Source organism: Pagrus pagrus (genome assembly GCF_965226575.1).
Source record: "Pagrus pagrus genome assembly, chromosome: 7".
In the NCBI taxonomy this organism is placed as follows: Eukaryota; Metazoa; Chordata; class Actinopteri; order Spariformes; family Sparidae; genus Pagrus; species Pagrus pagrus.
In genome coordinates this window covers 16,205,623-16,227,666 of record NC_140191.1, presented here as the reverse complement: position 1 = coordinate 16,227,666, position 22,044 = coordinate 16,205,623, and the positions used below count along the sequence as shown (strand labels likewise).

Genomic DNA, 22,044 nt, shown 5'->3' with positions numbered 1-22,044 from the left:
AGTTGTTTTTATAAATTCTTTTCTACTGTATATAGTTTTCATGTTGTGCTGCTGGGCAGATCCCCTTTGTTAATTTCATTTCTGATCTAAATGGGACTAGTGTGAAAGGTTACAGAACATTGTATGTTTTTTTTCCTCCTGCAGGATGTTGTAAACGTGGTGGGAGGTGTAGGGGTTTTGCTGCCCCTGCTCGAGCAGGTATGTGAGGCTGAGCCGGTTTACAACGGCAGTCAGGAGATCTCAGACCTGCTGGGGCCAGAGCTCACCTCCTCCAGAGGCCCCGCTGCCATGCTGCTGCCACTGAACAAGTCTGCAGGTTAGCTCTTGTTGAGTTAGCATGATTTTTAGCATGTTGGTAAACCTAAATTACAGGGACATCGGTCTGGAAAGAGACGTTGACATTGTATAAATGTAATTCATAATTCACTTTTCAACTCTTCAACTATTTTCATTTTTCATTATGGGTTGGAGGTTTAGGTATCATGAGGACATTTTTTTCCTCATTTTGAGGACTAACTATGTTGTTGTTCCTGTTTCCTTTTGTTTAGTTGTAATCCTACCCTTTGTGCATAATGCTAGGTATGATTTTCAGTGTAGCTCAGACTCAGAAGACGTTTTGAGTAGCAGTGAGTCAGAGTCTACACACCGTGCATGATGCAAGGACAAACAGGAAGTGCGAGACAGAAGAAGCACATACGATAATATACAGCAGACAAGCAGAAAAGATTGTGAAATCAATGCTAATGAGTTAAATGTCAGAGGCAGCATAATGAGTCATAACAGTTTATTGAAGGATTGGAGTTCAGCAGCCCGGTGCACATCGGTCTGCATAATTTCTAACATGAGTTAAATGAGACAAGTGGAACAAACAGTCTAACAGAAGTGAGACAAATACCCTGACACATGACGAGTGAGTCATCCTGAGATATGATAATGTCTATAAAGTGCTTTGTAATGTATAAACATGACTGTGGGTAACACAGGAAATCTTAAATGTTGTTTTTTTTTTCACTCAGAGGGCAGACTAGAGAGAAACAGCGTTGCTGCCTTCCTGCTGATGGTGAAAAACCTGATACGTCATCACCCCGTCAATCAGGAGAGCCTGCTGCACAGCCACGGGCCGAGCATCATCGGAGCCATGCTCAGCAAAGTAAGTGCCCCGCGCTAAACGTCACTTTGCTTCAGCAAGTGGGAACTATTCGCGGGAAGCCAATTAGCATCCGAAAGTGAAGACTTGACCTTTTTCATTGTATTGCTGCTGTGTAATTGCTATGAAATGAATGGGTTTGGTGTTTTAGAAACAGCAGCGGTTCTTTCAGAATGACGGTATCACATGCTTGTGTGGGGGGATTTATGCCGAGTTGGTGGTTTGAGAACAAAGGATATCAGCTGTGAAATCTGCTGCTTGAAAATGCTGAATCCATTTCTAGGAAAATTATATGCAAATTCAAACGAAATCGGAGAAAAAGAAAATCATATAAAAGAAATGAAAGCCACAGTGAGTTGTGATGTGCTGTTCTGACTAATATTTTGCAGGTACATTTCAGTTTCTAAACTGCTTTGTGAGTTTATCTGATATGACCTGATTGTTTCTACAACATCATGATTATTATGTTCACACAGGGAGCAGGTCGTGGGGGTTGAATGGGTAAATCACAGAACGTTCACGTAGGAAATCCTTGGCCTTGGAGCAACATTTATTATTTTAACTTCCATCATGGTGATATTAGATTGTGTCTCAAGCAAGCATAGCTGGTCTGGATCCTGTTAGCTTTTTACTGCTGCTATGAACTGAAATAAAAATTGAGTACATTTGGGAATTTAGGACAAAGGTTGATATACACAGTACTAGTAGCTGTATTTGACGCTAAGACAAACTTCTATTGCTTTGTGATTCACATCACAGTTCTTCTGCTATTTGATTTAGAGTGATCAGTGTTGAGCCTTCTAAGGATGCAGTAGGTCTGTTTCAGTACAGCGTCTGTGGTAGAACTGATTTCTTCAGATTCATGATGTGTTTGAGTTCAAAAGTAAAACTCGGTGTTAGCTGATGTGATTCTTGGACAGTTGCAGCCAATCAGCTGTCACATTTCTGCAGCACAGACTTGCTTTCTGCCTGACAGGATATGTTGAAATATGACGTTGAGGTGGAGCATCCTGTAAGGAAACTATGTCCTAATAATCTCATGGGGTTGCCAGGTTTGGTAGTAGAGAAGGCAGACACACACTTACAGCGTAGGGCTGAACCACATGCAACAACAAATCACATTGTGATTATTTTGACAGATATGAGTCAGGATTTAAATGAGAATGGTATTTTTAAGAAATGATGATGATGTGACATTTTATGGGGTCTGTACCAAACAAACATGTTCCCTTACATCTCAAATGAATGCAACACTTCATCAGCCACTAAGTGTTACCAAAATAGAAGCCATACACGTAAAAATCAAAATGATTGGAACCATAATTAAACTCCCCTCCTCTGTGCTTCCTCTCCTGCAGGTTCCCGGCAGTATGATGGACATGAACGTTTTAATGGCCTGTCAGCTGCTGCTGGAGCAGGTCTTCAACGAGGGCAACAGCCCACTGCTACAGCAGCTCTACCAGCACCTGCTCTTTGATTTCCGCATCTGGACTAAAAGCCATTTCGCTGTTTGTCTGGGTAAGTTCACAAGCAGCCCTGTGTTGTCAAGTAATGCACCTGCGAACCTTTTCATGTCTGCCGCAGCTGTTTTTTGTCCCTTTTATGTGCATATGCAGGCTAAAAGCACCGTAGAGCAGAGAGAGAATACATTAATGTTCAGAGTTCAAGGATTAAAAGTGAAACTGTGACTGAGGCTGCACTTCAGTGTGCTGTTTTGTAAATTGATGCACTTCTTCGGTACAACCTTGCATATTGGCGTGACATTTCTAAATGTCAAACTGAGGGGAGATGACAAAAGTATCCTTTTTCTTCCAAAGCCCACGTGCAGTACCTGTCGTCTGTGATAAACAAAGGCAAGCAGCGCCTGAAGAGGAAGTATGGGGTCCAGTATATTCTGGATACCATTCGCACGTACTACAGGTGAACCTTTGACATCCACAATAGATTTAATAAATATTAAGACAATTAAAAAAATTGTTAAAAGTTACTTCCATCTATTTTAAACCATGATTTTGTCTGCTAATAAGAAGGTTATTGATGTATTTATTCATTAACCTCTTTGGTGACAGTGCGGAGAAAGATGGCAGCTCTCTGTCTGATGAAAAGCAGACGATTCAAACTTCTCTGTTCGCCTTGCTCAAAGACTTCCTCAAGTCTCCTTCACCAGAGGAGCTCCACAGTGTCCTCGCCTACATTCTGACTGTCGGAGAGGAGCAGCAGGTTCGTTTTATCTGTGTTTCTGTCGGGAGTTCAATTTTGTTATCATTTGACCTTTTCAGCGAGATATTTCACTTTCAATCCCCCAAATGAATTCTCTCACGTCCTTTGTTAGTCCTGTGTTTTGATTTCCAGACTCCCATTGTGACCACTTAAAACATTTCTCTCCCTAATCCATATTTCTTGGTACATCATCCTCCTACAGTACTTCACCTCTTTCCTTTTCTCTCCTCTGTCGATCAGGCGGTGAGGGCCTTGGATGTGCTGTATGAACTGTTGAGGAGCAGCCCTCCTCGTGAGCAGGTGCAGGCTGTGCTGCTGGAGTGGGGCGTGGAGCAGCTGTACTGCTTGCTGCTCACACCGAGCTTCGGAGACGAGGCCAGAGAGAGAGTCTTCAGGGTGAGAACAAGCGACTGGATCTCTTCTTAACTTACTTCAGCTTCACTGCCCGTGTGATATATTATCAAAACGGATTTAACAAAAAAAACATAACAAACTTTCCCTTTTGATTTTGCAGGTTTTGTACAAAATCCTCAAAAGCGAGCGAGTGTCTGAGCGCAACAAGCAGCGCATTAAGCTGAAGGATTTCGGATATCTCGGCCTGGTGTGTTTCCTCGAAGACATTCCAGTAACCATGACCACCGTGCGATGTCTGTACGAGCAGGTCCTTGCTACAGGTAAGGCCGAACAGCTCTGTGCTCTGCGGTCCAGTTACCTTGAAATGGATGAATAAGAGACCTTTATAAATGTTAAAGCACCTGAAAATAGTTGATTTTAAGCTTCTAGTATTTCTAGTATATATTCTCCATAATATGAAGTAAGCAAAAGTCCAATTTCAAGATACAAGTAATGATTAGAAGTAACACCCAAAAACATATCTGATTAATTAATTATAATTATTCTTATTTTGGTGGATAAGATGTGCCTTTATGAATGTCTACAACAGAAGCTAATTAAAAAGCAGGTTTCCAAGGAATATACCTTTAAAATTGGCTGCTGCTCCACAGATGCCAGCCCAAACTTCAGAGACCTCCTGGCTGTGGTCTGCCTGTCCCATCGAGCTGAGCTCACTGTCCGCTTGGACGTCTGTCGCAAGGTCAGTCCGTCACATCATTTATACTCAACTAAATCTACCAGTGCACTTTGTGTGAAATGTCTTCATAAGCATATTTATCATCTCGGTAATGAAAACAAGCTCTCCGTCTGTTCCCTCAGCTCTTTCATCTGATCTACTCCAATGAGGATTATGTGAAGCAGCTCGCTAAGCAGCCCGGCTGGCAGGATGTGCTTACAAAGCTCTATGTGAAAGAGTCGTACGAGTCCCACGCTGCCAGCATCGCAGACTCCAGCACCCACAGCTCCTTTGAACCAAACTACCGGCCGCCGCTGCGCAGGGATCAGGCTCTGGTCATAGAGGACGCAAACACAGACATCTTCCTGAGCTACCGCACCTCGGAGGACATCGAGGATGAGGAGGAGGACGAGGGTGGTCAGCGGGACATCTCTGAGGGATTCTCTGACTTATCCCAGTCACCTCCAAGTGGAGGAGGAGGCACGCTTAAGAACTTCACCGGCTCCCTTCATTTCAAGTCGTTTGACTCAGTGGACCAGGGGAGCCACTCGTCCTCCATCTCCAATGCGGTTGATATCACCTCGCCTCGCCCCGACGAGGAGGGGAGGGACTACCAGCCCCTCTCCCCCTTTGGTACCTCACCCTTTGATTTGGAGCTAGGGGTCATGGGGGAGACTGGCCCACACACTCCTGCAGGTAGTCTGACAAACACACCATCTCCTCTAGAGCATTGCAAACCCTTTCCACCACTCAGACCAAGGAAGAGCTCCAGTCTGTCAAACGTGCTGGATGATGCCAGCTACGGGACGGACCCTCCGACCGGAGATACCATCTCCAACACCTCCAACCCACAGGTAGGACCGCTCCCTCAGATGATGTGAGAGTCCATTTTGGGAAAGTTAAGTGTTTTGGATCTTTTCTGTAAGTGTTGTTTGCGTTACAGCAGACCCCAGAGGAAGAGCTGTGCAACCTCCTGACCAACATTGTCTTCTCCGTCCTGTGGAGTCGCAGCGGGGCGGATGGGGCAGAGGACGTGGTGTGGAGAGAGAGAGGACAGGTCTTTTCTGTTCTCACCAAACTGGGCTCCTCCTGCCAACTGGTCCGCCCTCCCGATGACATCAAACGCAGGTTAGTGACGAAGATTTCACATGTTTTTGCCAACAGAGAACAAACACTGCCTCACAGTGGAAAAACAAACTGAGCCACACCTGCAGCTGTGTCACCTTTTTGCCACTCTGTGTCCCAGTCTGTTGGAGATGATGCTGGAGTCGTCTCTGTCAGACCTGAGGGACGCCCAGGGAGTGTTTCTGCCTTTCTGTCCCAGTCTGGTTCGGCTCCTCAGGCTGCTGCAGGACTTCCTGTTTGCTGAGGGTACAGACAACCGCACGCTGTGGAGTGAAAAGGTATATCTCAAATATAATCCCACCTAAAACATACTGTATGCACCACTGATGCATTTTGTTCAGACTCTGGGTAATACCATGATTATCGTCTTCCTCCGTCGTGATTAAGGTTGGTTGACTGTGAAATCCTTGGGGACGATGAAGGAAATAAGCCCAGGACGTTGTCATATTAATAAGTTTTTTATCATTGTCATATGTTGTATGCTTCAGCAATATAGGTACGTTGTCAGTAAATCAAACCAAAACCAAAACCAGCTGATGAAATTTCAGCAATGTGGACTCCATAACATCTAAAACAGCACAAATAATCTCAAGACGTTACATTTCCCTTGGATTTCCCTGCCCACTTTATCCAATCAGGACCGAGAGCTCCATAAAGATGCTGGAACAGGGAAAGCCACCAATTCCAGTGTTCCCGGTGACGATTTATACTACCAAACACCCCGAGCGCAGAAAAACGCCTGAAGAAAAAGAAAGAGGCAAAGAGAGCAGTGTGGTGACGTACAGAGGAGGGAGGAGATTGCTAACCGCAAAACAGAGAGGGAGTTAGCTAAAATGATGACAGCGCTTACAGCAGCTTTAATATGAAGCTGCAGCAAGCAGCCAGTTAGCTTAGCTTAGCGTAGAGACAAGGGGCAGCCTCAGTGCCCTCTGACTAAAAACTAGTCCTGCACAAAAAACCTTGTCGTTTTTAAACTTCAGTTTTTGAATAGCTTACACTAGTGGGACAGAAGCAGTTTTGTGACTTCACTATCTCTGCTAGGCCTACGTACCAGTTCAAGACGGGGTTCACGTTTGCTTTCTATAAATACTCACCAGTGGAATTTAGATTTCTGATGAATTACAAATGCTCAGTCCTCAGCAGCAATCTGTTTCCTCTTCAATCGAATATCTTCTTGCCAAAAAGCACTGCAGCAGGTTAGAGCTGCAACAATTCATGGATTCACCGATTCACCGATTAGTTGTCAACAAATATTTTTTTTTGTCACCAATTAATCTGATTTAGCATTTTTTTTTAAAGAAATAAAAGTCAAAATCATGTTTCCAGCTTCTTAAATGTGGATTTTTTCTAGTTTCTAACATCACTTTTGGGTTGTGGGCTAATCAAGACATTTGAGGACGTCATCTTGGGCTTCGGGAAACACTGATCGACATATTTTCAACAAATCGATTAATCTAGACAAACATCAACAGATTAAACGACAACAAAAACGATCATTATCTTGCAGTCCTACTGCAGATTTCTGCTGAGACTGAGCTGCTGGCACACATTGTGAAACGTTGTGTGTGGAACAGTCGAGGGTGTTGTCTTCAAAGAAATGGGTTTCACTTGACTGTAGCATTGTTGTTGTTACACATACTGCAGAACCTTGAAGACAACTGTATAATATTTATAAGTAAACTATCACATCAGTGTTGGGGCTGTGACGCACAGTTATGTAAGATACACAATAAAGCTTTGAGTGTCAGGATGTGATGATGTCATTTTGTCGTTACATTAGAGGAGTCAGGGAAAAATCAACTTGTTGATATTAAAGGTGTTAGCGACTTGAACTGGGTGTGGTTCTTGTCAGTTACTGTGTCTAACGTCATGCGCTTGTCTTACTGGAGGGTGGAGAGTCATTGTTGGGTGAAGGTAGCATCTGAATCACCTTTTCAAATGCACGTTAAGCTGTGTTAAATATACTGAATGGCTTTATGTTGTCGTAGATGCTGCAAGGTGTGGGAACAGGTCTAGCCTTTTTGTTGCGTACTCTGTTGACAGTTGTTCTCATTGCGTTGCAGATCTTTGAAGGGGTGATGAACCTGCTGGACAGGTTGAAGGCCTGGCACAGCACCCCTGGCAGCCCCGGGAACACCGAACTGAAAGAGATGGCACAGATCGGCCTGCGTATCATCACCGGATACATCCAACAGCAGCACTCACCGGTCAGCAGTACAGTTTCTCGTACATGTCTCCCACAGCCCAAACACCTGACTGAACTTTGCAGGAAATAAATTTAAATGGGTTTACAGTATTTATTTAACCTGATAAGAGCCCTCTCAGATAAAGCCAGCTCAGAAATACCAGGCCTTCTATGGGTTTCTTTTCAAACACATTGCAGTCATTCCTCTTTCAGGGAGTGTTCTGTATGAAAGGGCAGCTCCTCACAGAGTTATGACTGCTGCTCTTGCTGTGGGATTGTGGGATAGAGATGGTGGTCATAAATGAACTGACCATAAGGCTTTTCATCCACATACTGCTGATTATGTTCATCTCCAAAGTGGCACAACTCCCCCCTTTTGTTTTCCAGAGTGTCTTGTTTGAAATAAATTAACTTTAATTGCATACTGACATCACAGCTGTGGGTCTCCTGGAAATAAAACAAGCCTGCTGCTACTTAAGTTGAGTGAACACAAAATTAAACCAAAAGAAAAAGAAACACTAACATAGCTATCTTAATTCCAGTGGTGGGATGTAATTAAGTACATTTACTCAAGTGCTGTATTTAGGAATAATTGTAAAGCACTTCTGCTACTTTGTTCTTCTACTCCACTACATTTCAGAGGGAAGTAATGTACTTGTTTACCCCGACAAAGAAACTGATTCTGACAGCTGAGCTGCTGCTGCAGACTGTATTCTGTTTATACATCCATAACTGTAGCTACTGTTAGCGTGTTAGCTCAGTTAGCCGTGCAGCTAGCCGAACTACCAGGGGAGTGTTGGTGTTTACACTGCAAGCACAGGAGCTTTTGGACCGCTGGGGTAGTTGCTGAGGTTTTTGGGCCCGGGGCTAGCTGATTAGCATGCTAACTTCAGTAGATATCACTTCAACACACTACATGGACGTCTTTGACATAACGTCAAAACTGTTATTATTCCTCACACTCTGTTGATACATTTCTGAATGTTTTAAACATAATTCTTACACATTGCTCCTTTTTAAATACATTCTAAATTATATGGCCATGACATTGTTCTATCAACATATACTAGGCAAGTTTGCATGATGAGTATGCATGATTTTAACTAGCAACAGTATTTCTACACTGGGGTATTACTACTTCTACTTCAAGATCTGAGTAATCCGATAATATCCACATTAATAACAGTCACAACAGTACATGAGTGCTTTTATCTCTGACACTTTTGAGTACATTTACTGTTTGTTTACCATCTCTAAATAAACTGTATGACTGGACTCAAATATTTGCCTCCCTCCCCCCTTCAGGTGTGTGACATGGCCTATGTGAAGCTCCACAGCCTTCTCCAGACGGTGCTGTGTCTGAGCTGGGAGGAGGTGTGCTTCCTGCTGGGGCAGCTGGGCGCCCCCCTGTGGCCAGGAGGTGTAATGGACAGCACCAACTGTGAACATACAGAGGCTTTCCCCCATCTGGTGCCCATCGTGCGGACGCTTCTCGACCAGCATGCCGACCCCATCACCCTCCAAAACCAACTACCCAACCTGCCCATCACCAACGGCAGCACCACCTTCGCCCAGGACCTGAAGGCCTTCTGTCACACGGTGGAGTGGCAGAGGTTTTACCAGCATCAGGTCTGTGTTTTGGTTGACGTTGTCTATTTCATTGTCATTGAGCTTGTGTTTAGGGAGTTTAGAGAGCCTCCCCTCCAGTCTTTGGTATGACTCAGCAGATGTAATCAACAATCCACTCTCAGATGGCTGGCTCTGTTCTCTGTCACATTATTGTACACTCAGGAGTTTCACAATCTTTCCTCCTGGTCTGACCAGCTACCTCCTGGTGGAAATCTAATCCATGTTTTAAAGACGTTATCACAAGTTTAGAAAGCAGAAAGAAACATCCCCCAACTCCCAAGTCTTTTCTAGCTGACCTTCAGTGTATTTTAAGCAAAGATCAGTTTATGCTCCAACTTGAAGCTGAGATATTTTATGAACGGATGCCAGACACACTAACCGCTGGCTGAGAAGTGGATTTATCATGGCTGTGTGTGACAGTGCATGTTCATAAATCTGTTTTGTTTAGATTGCTTCTGTATACGGATCCTGCAATACATTAGCCAGTGTGGCATAACTTTGGCTGCCGTGAGAGTTTTGAAACTTGGCCCATGCTGATTTCTCAAGTGTGTATGTGTCTGTATTATAGACTTGATCTCTAAGTGTTTGTATTTTTTTTTTATTTTTTTATTCAGCTTCATGTTTTTAGCATGAAAGAAAACCAAAAGAAAAAACTGTCATGAGATTAAACAGTAGAGTAGTTGCAAAGATATCTCTTCTAATATAATAAATAAATAAAGACTAAATATTACAGACATAGGGTGGTGTGTTTCCACTCCTGATTCTCCTTTGTGCAGGAAGAATCGTCCTGTTTTATACATCCAACACACAGTAATCTTCCTTTAAGGGTTGTAAAAAGTAGCCTTTACATATAGAAAAACCAAAACAAGTCAAATATAACAAATATTTATATATATTTCTAAAAAAAAAAATCCACCTCCAGGTTCAGCCCACCATGGAGCAGTATGAGCAAGACATATTTGGGAGGAGCCACGACATCATGTCCAATTTCTGGAACTCCTGCTTCGACGACCTGATGAGCACGGCCTTCAGACGGGACAAGGACAGATCAGACAGCAAGTCCAAGTTTCAGGTTATAAAACTTTCATACTTGCAACAAACGCTGTCATACAACAAAAGAGCTTGCTTTCGCATACAGTAAATGATCTGACACTTGTGTCACTGTGTGAAAGCAGGAGGTGATCGTGGACCCCTACCTGAAGCGAGTCCGGAGTGAGAACAGCAGGCACTTCAGCTGGCAGAAGCAGATCTCCAGCCAGCAGGGGGTGGTGTGGCAGCACTGGAGAGCTCTCCGCAGGCTTCTGGCCAGTGAGAGAGGAGCATGGGCCAACAGGTATGACAAAATATGACTTCTGTTTCTTTCACACACACATGCAGGTGTCTGTGCCAGTGCATAACAATGGGGAAGTGGTGCAGTAGAGGGACCTGCAAGAGCAATGGAGCACCAAAGATGCTTTTTTTTAAATGAAAGAGTCTGAGAGAGGAGCAATTTAGTAATCTGTAGGGGCAATCCTGCGGTCTACAATGTCTCTTTTGTTAATAACATGCTAGAAGAGGCTAACGCACATGACAGAGATATAATTGGGTGACATGTTGACTGCCAGTGGCCTCCAAGTGGTGCATAAATATAATTAAAAACAAATTGTCCTTTTGCTGAATTTCTCTCTTTTTTCCTTTTCCACAGAATTCAACCAGAGGTGAAACTGAAATTATCCGGTGCAGAGACCTACTCAAAGATGCGTCTCAAACTTGTGCCCAACTACAACTACGATCCTCACAGTGAGGCCAGTGCCCAGAGGGACAACATGGGTATGTCACTGTGTATATAAACATATTCACTTGACTCTTTTGTCAAATAAGAAATGTACAGGAACGGCACTCTAAAGATGTTTTTGTTTGTGTGATTTTTAGGGGCCGACAGCCCTCGGAGCTCTGAACCCCTCCCTTTGGCAGTTGCAAAGGAAGCAAAAGTGAGCGACATGGAGGACGATCAGTTAGGAGAAGAGGACGTCGTCTTTTTGGATGACAAGTGAGTCTCCATAAGTTATCCATGGGTCATGAACACAAGGAAAAAAGTCACTTCGCATTTTGACACACTACATTTCACCAAACAGGCCCTAAAATATTTAAGACACTGTAAATGATTAACTTTTTTTCCCATGCTGTCAGGGTGGAGGGAGAGGATGAGAGCCAGAAAGAGAAGCTGGTTCTGTCTGAAGACTGTGAGCTTATCACCATCGTGGCGGTTGTTCCGGGTCGTCTGGAGGTCACCACACACCATCTTTACTTCTATGACGGCAGCAGCGAGAAAGAGGAAACGGAGGAAGGTATGAAAATATGCGATCATGAACATCACACCTAACTAGTTCTTCAAAGGATCCTTACAGAAGTCAGTGGATATCCGTGTCTTTTTAGGTATCGGGTTTGACTTCAAGAGACCTCTGTCTCAGCTCAGAGAAGTCCATCTGAGGCGCTACAACCTGCGACGATCTGCTCTGGAGCTGTTCTTCATAGACCAGGCTCATTACTTCATCAACTTCAGAAAGAAGGTGATGCACAGTTCAAATTGTACTCCTTCTTCTCTATAATTAGAATGAAAAAGATTTAAAAGTGAAATAGAAAATGAAATTGTTTGTCTGCCCCTACAGGTACGAAACAAAGTGTACTCCAGGATCCTCGGGCTGCGGCCTCCCAACCTGTTTTACTTCGGCTCTCGCTCCCCCCAAGAGCTCCTGAAGGCATCGGGGCTCACACAGGTGTTTATTTATTCCATTTCTCTCTATCACGCCGAGTCATTAAAATCTGAAGTGTGCTCATTGCGCTTAAACAAACCGATGTTGGTGTGTTGAACAGAAATGGGTTTGCAGAGAAATCTCCAATTTTGAGTATTTGATGCAACTGAACACCATCGCTGGACGCACTTACAACGACCTGTCTCAGTATCCTGTGGTAAGGACACTCACAGTGTAGCCTGCTCTTCAGTTTCTTTGGAAAGACGATGAACTTACAGTCAGAGGAGGCCTCATTTTGTGGTTTTTATTCCTCTTCAGTTCCCGTGGGTCTTGTGTGACTACACCTCTTCCGATCTGAATCTGGAAGACCCGGCAGTTTTCAGAGATCTGTCCAAACCCATCGGCGTGGTCAACCCCCGCCATGCACAGAATGTCAGAGAAAAGTAAGCGCTTAGATAATAGCTTTTAGATTTGGGTTATTGTTACATCATGACATGGTATATATATTGTCTTTTAATGCTTTTTAATGGCTGCATTACAGAGAGATTTTTTTTTACTCAACTTTACTCAACAAGCTTTTTTCTCTGTTTGTCACCAGGTACGAGAGCTTTGAGGACCCGACAGGCACCATCGACAAATTCCACTATGGCACACACTACTCTAATGCAGCAGGAGTCATGCACTACATGATCCGCATGGAGCCATTCACGACTCTGCACATCCAGCTGCAGAGTGGCAGGTGGGAGCGCTGACTAATATGTGATATTTTGATAAATGTCCTGGTATTCTGTGGCGTCGTGTTGATGCATGTCGTTGTTGTTAAGGTTTGACTGCGCAGACAGGCAGTTCCACTCGGTGGCAGCAGCCTGGCAGGCTCGCATGGAGAGTCCAGCTGACGTCAAAGAGCTCATCCCGGAGTTTTTCTACTTCCCAGAGTTTCTGCAGAACATGAACGGTGAGAGAGACTGTACCTTTTGGGTAAACTGACTGTGTGAAAGCAAATTAATCTGCTTTGTTTTATTGTCAGATGCAAAGGTTTTAGTCATAAAGTTGTTCATGTGCTAATATTCAAACCCCATGCATCGCTGCTGCTGGATTGTTGCAGGCTTCGACCTGGGACATTTGCAAATATCTCAGGACCCAGTGACAGATGTTCTGCTGCCTCGATGGGCCACATCAAGAGAAGACTTCATCAGGAAGCACAGGAAAGCCCTGGTGAGTAAAAAAATAAATAAAGTTGCCTGTAAATTGATTACTGTAGGGATAAAGGAATTCTGTTATTTGCATTTATAACAATATAGATGATAAAGACTTCGAGATTTTCAAATTTTTGGTCAATATACCTTGAAAGTGCTTGAAAAGCGCTTGAATTTTACTCTTAAGAAGGTGAACAAACCCTGGACTTAGTGTATTAAGACAACTTTTCCAGATGACAACCACTTGTATCTTAAACTCCAGGAATGTGATCATGTGTCCAATCACCTCCATGAGTGGATCGACCTGATCTTCGGTTGCAAGCAGAGAGGCGAAGAGGCAGTGGACGCCCTCAACGTCTTCTACTACTGCACTTACGAGGGTAAGGAAAACATGTACACTCTTTCTTCCTAGTGATGAACTGAACCTGTTGATCTTTTAATTTTTTCTTCAGTCGTCTTGTCTCCTACTCCTCATGTCTCAGTATCCTTCGGTCTTTATGCATGAACAGTGTTGTATTGCTTTCTGTTATTCTGCAGGTGCAGTAGATCTAGACGCAATTGCCAATGAGACGGAGCGTAAGGCCCTGGAAGGCATCATCAGCAACTTTGGTCAGACTCCCTGTCAGCTCCTTAAGGTACAACTACTGGGCTAAATCACAGCTACTTTTTCACCAGTTGCTGAATGTGAGCCTGAAATGAGAGAGAATCTTGGATAATTGTGTTGAGATACAAACTCAAACCCTTTATTATTAACAAAATGCTGTAAAATTCTCTTCATCATGCTCCTGTCTCCAACCAGGAGCCTCATCCTCCTCGTATGTCCGCTGAGAATGCAGTGAGGCGGCATGCCCGCCTGGACACCGTGCCCCCGAACATCTTTGAGCAGCTCAAAAAGCTCCGGCCATTTGTGGAGGTGAGTTCTAACAAGTCCTGTCGTTATTCCTCTGAATGAATAATCATGTTGTGTTGGGTCGCGTGTATGTATTAACATGTGTTTGCTGCCTCAGGTGGTAAGCGACGGCCTTCCTCTGGTCCAGGCAGTCGTACCAAAGAACCAGAATCGCTCCTTCATCATCCAGGGCTCAGATATGTTGGTAAGGCTCAGTTGGACACTTTCACAAAGGCAACATGTAAAACTCGAGACAGTCATGAGAACAATAAGACGTGAAATTTAAATAATAGCGCTTCAGCATTTTTGTATTAAGGCACTTTTTCTCTGCAGGTGACTGTGAGCTCCAACGGGCTGATCGGGACACACAGCTGGCTGCCGTACGACAAAAACATCGCCAACTACTTCACCTTCACTAAGGACCCCACCATGACTAATCCCAAGTGAGTGCCCTCAGAAAACCAACACCCATATCAACCCCATACTTATGTTTTTTTTTAGTTTAGGCCAATCATCCGACATCCAGAATTACTGATTGTTAAATATCAGTTTACCAAAATCTCCCGGATATGTCCCGACCACACGGGGCCTCATCTGTAAGGTGATCAGTGTGTTGTGTGTCTGTTAGTTTTTCCAGATGAATGTTGCTTGTTGCTTGCTTGTTTTTCTGAGAAAGAAATATGATATACATCACTGGTTCCAAAAATTCGGGGTCCTGACCCCCACTAGAGGTCACCAAAACTTCACAGGAGGTCAGGAGGCCTTCTTGGTTTCAAGGGACGTATGAAAACTTTAAAATAGTATCTATACAGTGGGAGTATATCTCAGTACAGTTTATCTGTTGTTCTTTACTGTTATTGTTATGCATTGAATACAATATCTAATATCCATAACATACATCATTAATCATGAGTTTACTCAATGATAGAAAAGAGTACCCTTAAGGAAAAAGGTTGGGAACCACGGTTATACATCATCCTCATCTGCCTCAAAGATGCATTAAACTTTCCTGACAGTTGGATTCACTGAAGCAGAACATCTGTCCGCCTGTCCTTCTTTGTCTGCGAAGCTTCAAAGCCTGTTAAATTAATTGCAATTTGTTTTAATGGATCTTATTTTAAACTGACCTTGAACGCGGATCACATAAACACAATATAAATCAGAATGAGAGCCATCTGAGCGCCGGGGTTCATGCAGGTTGTAATTTGCAGATGTCATGACAGTTTAATGTGTAGATTATAAATCTCCTCCACATTTAGGCCGCCGCTCGCTCTCACTTCTCGTTTCGAACTCGCTTTGATCTTTCCGACCCTGCTTTGTGGTTCAGAACGCAGCGCTTCCTGAGCGGACCGTTCTCACCCGGGGTGGAGATCAGCGCTCAGGTGCTGGTGGTGTCCAACGACGGCCGTCTGCTATTCAGTGGGGGACACTGGGACTGCAGTCTGCGTGTCACCCAGCTGGGGAAGGGCAAGCTGGTAGGCAGGATCTGCCGGCACATTGGTGAGCTCTTATTGCCGAATGTCTAGCTTGCAATATATATATGCTTTATTGTAAGTGTTACATATTTATTTGTGTATTTTTTGTGTTCTACAAAGACGTTGTTACCTGCTTGGCTCTGGATCTCTGTGGCATCTACCTCATCTCTGGTTCAAGGGACACATCCTGTATCGTGTGGCAGGTTCTACAGCAGGTAAACATCTCGGCTCACTCACATGCTTGTACACATGTGCATAATTTTAAGCTGCCGTAGGAGTAATGGCTGCGTTGTCCTTCAGGGTGGCTTCTCCAGCAGCCTGTCTCCTCGACCGGTGCAGGTTCTCTGCGGACACGACCAGGAGGTCACCTGTGTGGCCATCAGCACTGAACTGGACATGGCCGTCTCAGGGTCGAAGGTCAGAGATAACTCTTGCTATGAAAAAACTCACATATTGCCCAATGAGTAACAAGGAAATGCAACTTATTATTTTCATCATTTTGTTTATGTTTTGGTGGACGAAAGATCAGAAAATAGTGACTATTGCCCAAAGTGATGTCTACAAATGGCTTTTTTTTTCTTTGACCACTTGAAAAATTACTACTTCTAGTATTAATCAATTATTAAGATAGTTGCAGAGTAATTTCCGAGTTGCTCGACTGACTGATTGTTGAGCTGAGTTTCCACCGCAGGAACCTTTGTAGGAACACAGTGCATTTCAGCTGCAGGTACCAGAATGTGAATTAAGTTCCTGCAACATGTGTGATTAGTTGATGAAAAATCTGTAGCCACAAACCATTTGTTCATTATGTCTTGACACATCACTATGGAGTTACAGAAGAAAGGAGAGAAAGACCTGCTACAAAGTCCAGGCATTGTTGTTGTAAAGTTGTAAAAACAGCCACTTTTTCATACGTCAGCAGACTAACTTGCCTGTTCTTCATGGGTCTTTAGACCGCAGTGGAAACGCGGACAACAGGATGAAGGAACATTTATTTTAGTTCCCGGGACTCAAAGTTCTGAGTACTTTGGATGAAAACGCAGCTGCGTAAAGCTATATGTCAGAAGACTTTTTTTGAATTTTCCCTCTCACTAAGCTCTTGAGCTCTGTAGGTTTGTGCAGGTGTGAAAAATGTTGTTCGACCTAAATAACCACAATAGGCTTTGAAAAAAATCCTAGTTGGATGTTCTCCAAGAAAACTGTGATGTGGTTCATTAGAAGTGAGAATGTAATCTGTACCAGCCACAGGAAACAACACCAAAAACACACACTTTTTATAGGTTGGAAGAGACAGATGTTTCTAACTTATAGCCAGCAGTTGTTTAATACATGGAAAGCTTAACGTAACAAAATGAGGCACAGTTTCGCCTGGTCTGAGCTATTTCTTTCAAGTGTTCCTTACTAGTATTAAAATTATTGGGAAGCACATAATACAAATGTTATGCTCCGCCTTAGCTTTAAGAGCTTTACATTGATCATTTTCGTCTCTCTGTTGCCAAAAGTTGCAGCATGACATGTTGCCAAATATTCCAATAAACAAGCTACATGTGAGTGCACGTGTCTTCGGTTTAAGAAAAATGTACAATGCACAAAATGTAGAGAACGGTCTGCATCATAGAAACAAAAAAGTGTTGGTGTTACTGCATCTTTACTGACCCCTACTTGCCGTCCACTGTGTTGTCAGGACGGGACTGTGATAGTGCACACTGTCCGACGAGGCCAGTTTCTGCGAACACTGCGGCCTCCTGGTGATAGCTGCGTACCAGCCCAAATCTCTGAGCTCCAGGTGGGCATGGAGGGCCACATTGTGGTACAGACCTCGCTGGAGGAACGCTCTCATAGAAAGGTACCTTCACACATACCGTCAGTGATTATTGAAACACACGCTCAAACAAGTTTCTCAACTCGTTTATGCCAAAACCACAATCCTGCTTGTTCCTACAGGGCAAGTACTCCATTCATGTTTACTCAGTAAACGGCTGTCTGCTGTCCTCCTTCACCATGGAGGAGCAGGTGACTGCGCTCCACCTGGTGTCTGAATACATCATCCTGGGGACCATGCAGGGCAGCCTCCACATACGGGATTTATGCAGGTAAAGACACTGAGAGCGTAATTTGCAGCATGTGTACAAAACTTTGACGGCACAATACGCAGGATTTGTTCGCTTCTGTGTGTAAACATGCCATTCAAAGATGCGGTAAGCACGAAAGATGGTTTATTGTTGAGTCTCGTTTGGGTTAGTGGCTCGCCAGCTCAAAGCATTGGTATTTGACGACGTGGGCGTGAGACTTAACAATCAACTTTATTTCCCTGGGGTCTCCGACATTGAGAAACGCCCCCAAACACAGCAAAATGATGAGGAAATGCAGGCGGAGGGCAGGGTCTCTGTAGAGTTTTGTGAACACAATGTCCGTTTCAACTAAGCATTGAAATGGAAACTGTGATATCCCCAGTCTCTCTCACAGATGGTGTCCTTTTAAGAGTTGAGGTGTGGGGACAAATGTGACAAACTTTGCAAAACTGCTACGGCAAATTCTAAATGATTGGCACATTCCTGTAAATTTGGCATTAAATCCAATACATTAAGTTTTTATTGTCTTTTTAAAAAGTGACACCTATTTCCGTGTCTAAAGTGCTTCTTCCCTCCCAACAGCTGTATGAACACACAACAGATTTCATCATTTACACAAAATATCCTAAAGAAGAAAGCATTTTATTGACAGTAAACATGTCAAATTTAATAAATACAGTAAACAGTAACATTTGTAAGCTACTTCTTTGATGCCTGTGGAGAAAGTCCCCAGACTCCCTTAAAGAATTGCTCAATTTTGTGAGTCTTTGTGTCGGGGAAACATTATAAACTGTGTTAAATGCTGTCTACAACACATTTGTAAGTATTTGGGCATACTTTTTAATTCGGCAAATGTTATACATGAGGATATTTATTTCTTTTTGTAAAAACGGGGTATTGGTTTGTTCCAGTGATGCATGCGTTTATTTGCACATAGAGTAGGGAAGTGAGATCCAATCACAAGTGGTCACAAGAGACGCATGGTTACTCCCGGTTTGGACATGAATCTATCCACTTGTGATCGGATCGCTCAGGATGCATCTTTATGCCGACCTCAGTGATGCTATATCTTCTCTGTTTGATAGCCTGGATGCTGCAGTAACGCCCCTGGCCTTGAAGGTTGCCGTGAGGAGTGTTTCCGTCACCAAGGAGTGCAGCCACATCCTAGTGGGACTGGAGGATGGGAAGTTAATCGTGGTGGGGGCAGGGAAGCCAGAAGAGGTGAGAAGTGAGATGCAGGAGTGGGGCGGCGGTTCATGTTTGTATGCGTGAGTGTGTGAGGAGGAGGTGGTGGTGTTGGGTAATCATATGCTAAGTACTTGTTAAAAACCCGTTTTTTCAGATGATAATTGAGCGTCTTTACTCTAACATCTCCACTTTAGCCCTCGAGTGAGGATTTACATGTTTTCTCCTGTTCCCAGGTTCGCTCAGGACAGTTCCCCCGTCGCCTTTGGGGCTCCACACGCCGCATCTCTCAGGTGTCGGCGGGTGAAACTGAATACAATCCCACTGAGAATGCTGGCAAATGAGATGAGCAATGAGCGGAGGAACTTCGCCGCCGAGATGCTCGCCACACTCCACTTCCTATACATGCTGGGAAACTTTCCTCCCCAGCCCCTGATCTCTCTGAGAGAGCAACTATACACTGAGCACTTTTTTTTAAAACTCTTAAATGATTTGATATTTTTATTGCATATTTCCTTTACAGTTGTGTACTGTTTTTAATCAGCATCATTCCAAAGAGTGGCCTTGTTTTGTGGCTGGAGAAGAGCTCGATGTTTGAGGTTGTGAACTGCTGTTGAACTGTATATCCAGTGAGTCATATTCCAGGGATGTGACGCACGCTGATGCAGCCTCAGACACAGAGAGAAGAATCGCTGTGAACACCCCAGACTCCATGTTCTTGGCTTCTACCTGCTGTGATCCCTTTGCTGTTGAATGTCCCAAAGCCATTGTTTGGCAATGGCACCTTCTTAAAACTCCTGGAAACTTGAAAGCTATTGTAGATGTTGCTCGAGATTTCCATATTGCAATACTGGTAAATACCACCAGAGGGTTTACTTTGTAAAGAAAGACACGGGGGTAAACTGCTGTTTTCTGATCTTGTTGATGATCCAGATGTGCACCACAATACCACAGTGTATAATTCTGCATTCCTCTCGGCTCTAAGCGATGTAAATCTGTTACAATTAAAGCAATAACTGCTTTAATGGTCAAGTACGTGATATACATTCACTCTTTTTGTCATGATCTTGGAGCTTGGATGCAATGAAACTCCAGAGGAGAGCCTTCCGATGCCTTACACACAGCGGAGTCAAGATCTTTACAAATGTGTCTGTGCTAGTTTTGTTGTTTTACACGACTATATCCCTGTTTTATTTGATCTGAAAAGTGCCTTTTTCTGCTTGAGCCATGTGTAAACACTGAATTCCAATCATCTGTTTTTATGTACGATCACTATTCCCCTGCTGATCAGATTCAAACACACCTTACTACTCTACTCTGACTCAGATGTGGATAAGATGTTGTTAATGAACTCAGTAAACTGTTGGTTGGCTGGATGCTTGCCTGTACTGGTATTGTTGCTGTTTATGAGGCGCTGAAAATGTCTGATGACTCTGAAACACGTGAGCTGAGAGTCTGTGAGTGAGCTTCAGAGGAATTCACTTCCTGCCAGCTTCTTTTACTGCGGTTTGGAACAAAGTAGTTGTTATGCAGTGTCATGATGGGAGACAGACAAAGGGAACTATTTGGGCAAATGCAATACCCGTGACACGGTGCACACGTACAAATGAACTTGCGTTGTAAGTGATGCCCTGAATAATCTTGTGTGTAAGTATAAAAGAAACTATATTTGAAATGTTTACTTGCTCTCCAACCCTGGAAATACACAAAATCAGTACATTCAGGCTTTGTGAGATCACACTTTTATTCACTGTAAGGTGAGTCTGTGAATATAAAGGATTTGTTTGGATAAGCAGCTGTTCAAGTCTGATTTGCTATCGTGCATTCTGATATCAATTCATGTAACACTGCTCTGTATTTCACCTGATTAATGATGCAGTAACGCTCAGAGCCTTCAGTTTAATCGAAATGGAGGCTTCCTTTCAGAATAGACCATTCACATTCACGCATGGCGGCCATTTTCCTCATTTGCCATCGCACTCATGGTGGGAAGCTCAAATGTCGTACGGCTTTGTTCCAGAAAATCTGAAATTATTATCATTTCACTGCTTCCTGGTTGATCAGCAACTGAGATGATGGTGGATAGTGAAAATCTGCAGCATATTTCAAGGTTAAACAACATATTCACAACATATTCATAACATATCCTGTTAGCTTCCGTTAGACAATAGCTAATGCTAGAATTCAACCGCTTCCTTGCTAACATTACAGTTTGATGGCGTTAGACGATACAGTGAGAAAGTTATAAATTAACTCGACACACATGTTGGACACATTTATTTAAAAGCCTCTGAGTAAAACGCACTGGATGGACTCGAACAGTAATGTTAGCTAGGAAGTGGTTGAATGCTAATGTTAGCAAATATGTTTTAGCCTAAAATATCGTCCGAAATCCCTCCAGATTTCCACTGTCCATCTTCTGATTAATTGCTGATGAAGTGACAAGTTGTGAGATTGTCTACAAGTTGTCAGTTTCCCTCCCTAGCATAACATTATCTCAGCGCAAGCTTCCCAGCATTTCAGTGTGATGTCAGAGGAAATGGCCGCCGTGTGACTATGGTTTATGGGGTTAAGTCATGCTGCATAAAATGTATTTGTTGTTCGAATGTCCTGATTTTTTCTGAGTCAGAGTGACACAAGAAGCCTTAACTGAAGGCCAGCACTGCCTTGAATTTGTCTCTTCAACCACTATTATTTAGCCTTTGTATTGTTTCATGGAAAATGTTGAAAATACACTTTTTAAAAACCAAGCAGCCTGTGCTCCTCGTAACTAAAACATTACAACAGGAATCATGATTGTGTGTTTTTCTCTCTCAAGAAACAGTCCTAATATGGCAGTTAATCGTGACTGCACACTTATATTCAGGAATCCTCTCCTCTGTGAACCGCTGCCCATATCCTGAGGATGATCGCCCCATTACTGAAAAATGAGCTCTGATTCTTCTTGTGTGTGTGAACCACAGCAGGAAGGAAACTGATCCGCTGCCACGACGTAGATCATCCAGCTCCTCTACTGTAATCCCAGCCTTGCATGCGTCTGTGATGTTAACCCTATTAGAGTTGAAAAGGTCACAGCGAGCATCGGCACATATACTCGGAGAGGAGACTTTGATCTCCTGG

At 43.5% G+C, this 22,044-nt stretch overlaps 1 protein-coding gene across 5 annotated transcripts in view; it reads left to right on the top strand.

Annotated features, from left to right (window-relative positions):
* Window positions 1–21,674, top strand: part of nbeal2 (neurobeachin-like 2) — a 39,761-nt gene extending 18,087 nt beyond the window's left edge. For 3 of the 5 annotated variants that reach the window (XM_084358078.1, XM_084358076.1, XM_084358077.1), the window contains 37 exons: window positions 145–316; window positions 1,017–1,150; window positions 2,506–2,665; window positions 2,965–3,067; window positions 3,217–3,367; window positions 3,608–3,763; window positions 3,882–4,041; window positions 4,372–4,460; window positions 4,580–5,290; window positions 5,380–5,564; window positions 5,683–5,839; window positions 7,625–7,768; window positions 9,052–9,375; window positions 10,298–10,447; window positions 10,551–10,708; window positions 11,060–11,184; window positions 11,287–11,404; window positions 11,545–11,702; window positions 11,791–11,924; window positions 12,024–12,131; window positions 12,229–12,324; window positions 12,426–12,550; window positions 12,706–12,846; window positions 12,932–13,062; window positions 13,213–13,322; window positions 13,566–13,683; window positions 13,841–13,938; window positions 14,103–14,216; window positions 14,311–14,397; window positions 14,526–14,635; window positions 15,520–15,692; window positions 15,788–15,882; window positions 15,968–16,084; window positions 17,352–17,513; window positions 17,612–17,760; window positions 18,825–18,960; window positions 19,161–21,674. In XM_084358078.1, the coding sequence (XP_084214204.1) occupies window positions 145–316; window positions 1,017–1,150; window positions 2,506–2,665; window positions 2,965–3,067; window positions 3,217–3,367; window positions 3,608–3,763; window positions 3,882–4,041; window positions 4,372–4,460; window positions 4,580–5,290; window positions 5,380–5,564; window positions 5,683–5,839; window positions 7,625–7,768; window positions 9,052–9,375; window positions 10,298–10,447; window positions 10,551–10,708; window positions 11,060–11,184; window positions 11,287–11,404; window positions 11,545–11,702; window positions 11,791–11,924; window positions 12,024–12,131; window positions 12,229–12,324; window positions 12,426–12,550; window positions 12,706–12,846; window positions 12,932–13,062; window positions 13,213–13,322; window positions 13,566–13,683; window positions 13,841–13,938; window positions 14,103–14,216; window positions 14,311–14,397; window positions 14,526–14,635; window positions 15,520–15,692; window positions 15,788–15,882; window positions 15,968–16,084; window positions 17,352–17,513; window positions 17,612–17,760; window positions 18,825–18,960; window positions 19,161–19,268 (5,667 nt within the window). In that variant the 3' untranslated portion in view covers window positions 19,269–21,674. The remainder of the gene's footprint in view (window positions 1–144; window positions 317–1,016; window positions 1,151–2,505; window positions 2,666–2,964; window positions 3,068–3,216; window positions 3,368–3,607; window positions 3,764–3,881; window positions 4,042–4,371; window positions 4,461–4,579; window positions 5,291–5,379; window positions 5,565–5,682; window positions 5,840–7,624; window positions 7,769–9,051; window positions 9,376–10,297; window positions 10,448–10,550; window positions 10,709–11,059; window positions 11,185–11,286; window positions 11,405–11,544; window positions 11,703–11,790; window positions 11,925–12,023; window positions 12,132–12,228; window positions 12,325–12,425; window positions 12,551–12,705; window positions 12,847–12,931; window positions 13,063–13,212; window positions 13,323–13,565; window positions 13,684–13,840; window positions 13,939–14,102; window positions 14,217–14,310; window positions 14,398–14,525; window positions 14,636–15,519; window positions 15,693–15,787; window positions 15,883–15,967; window positions 16,085–17,351; window positions 17,514–17,611; window positions 17,761–18,824; window positions 18,961–19,160) is intronic. The other 2 variants (XM_084358079.1, XM_084358080.1) reach the window with 1 other exon arrangement.
* Window positions 21,675–22,044: the final 370 nt, after the last annotated feature.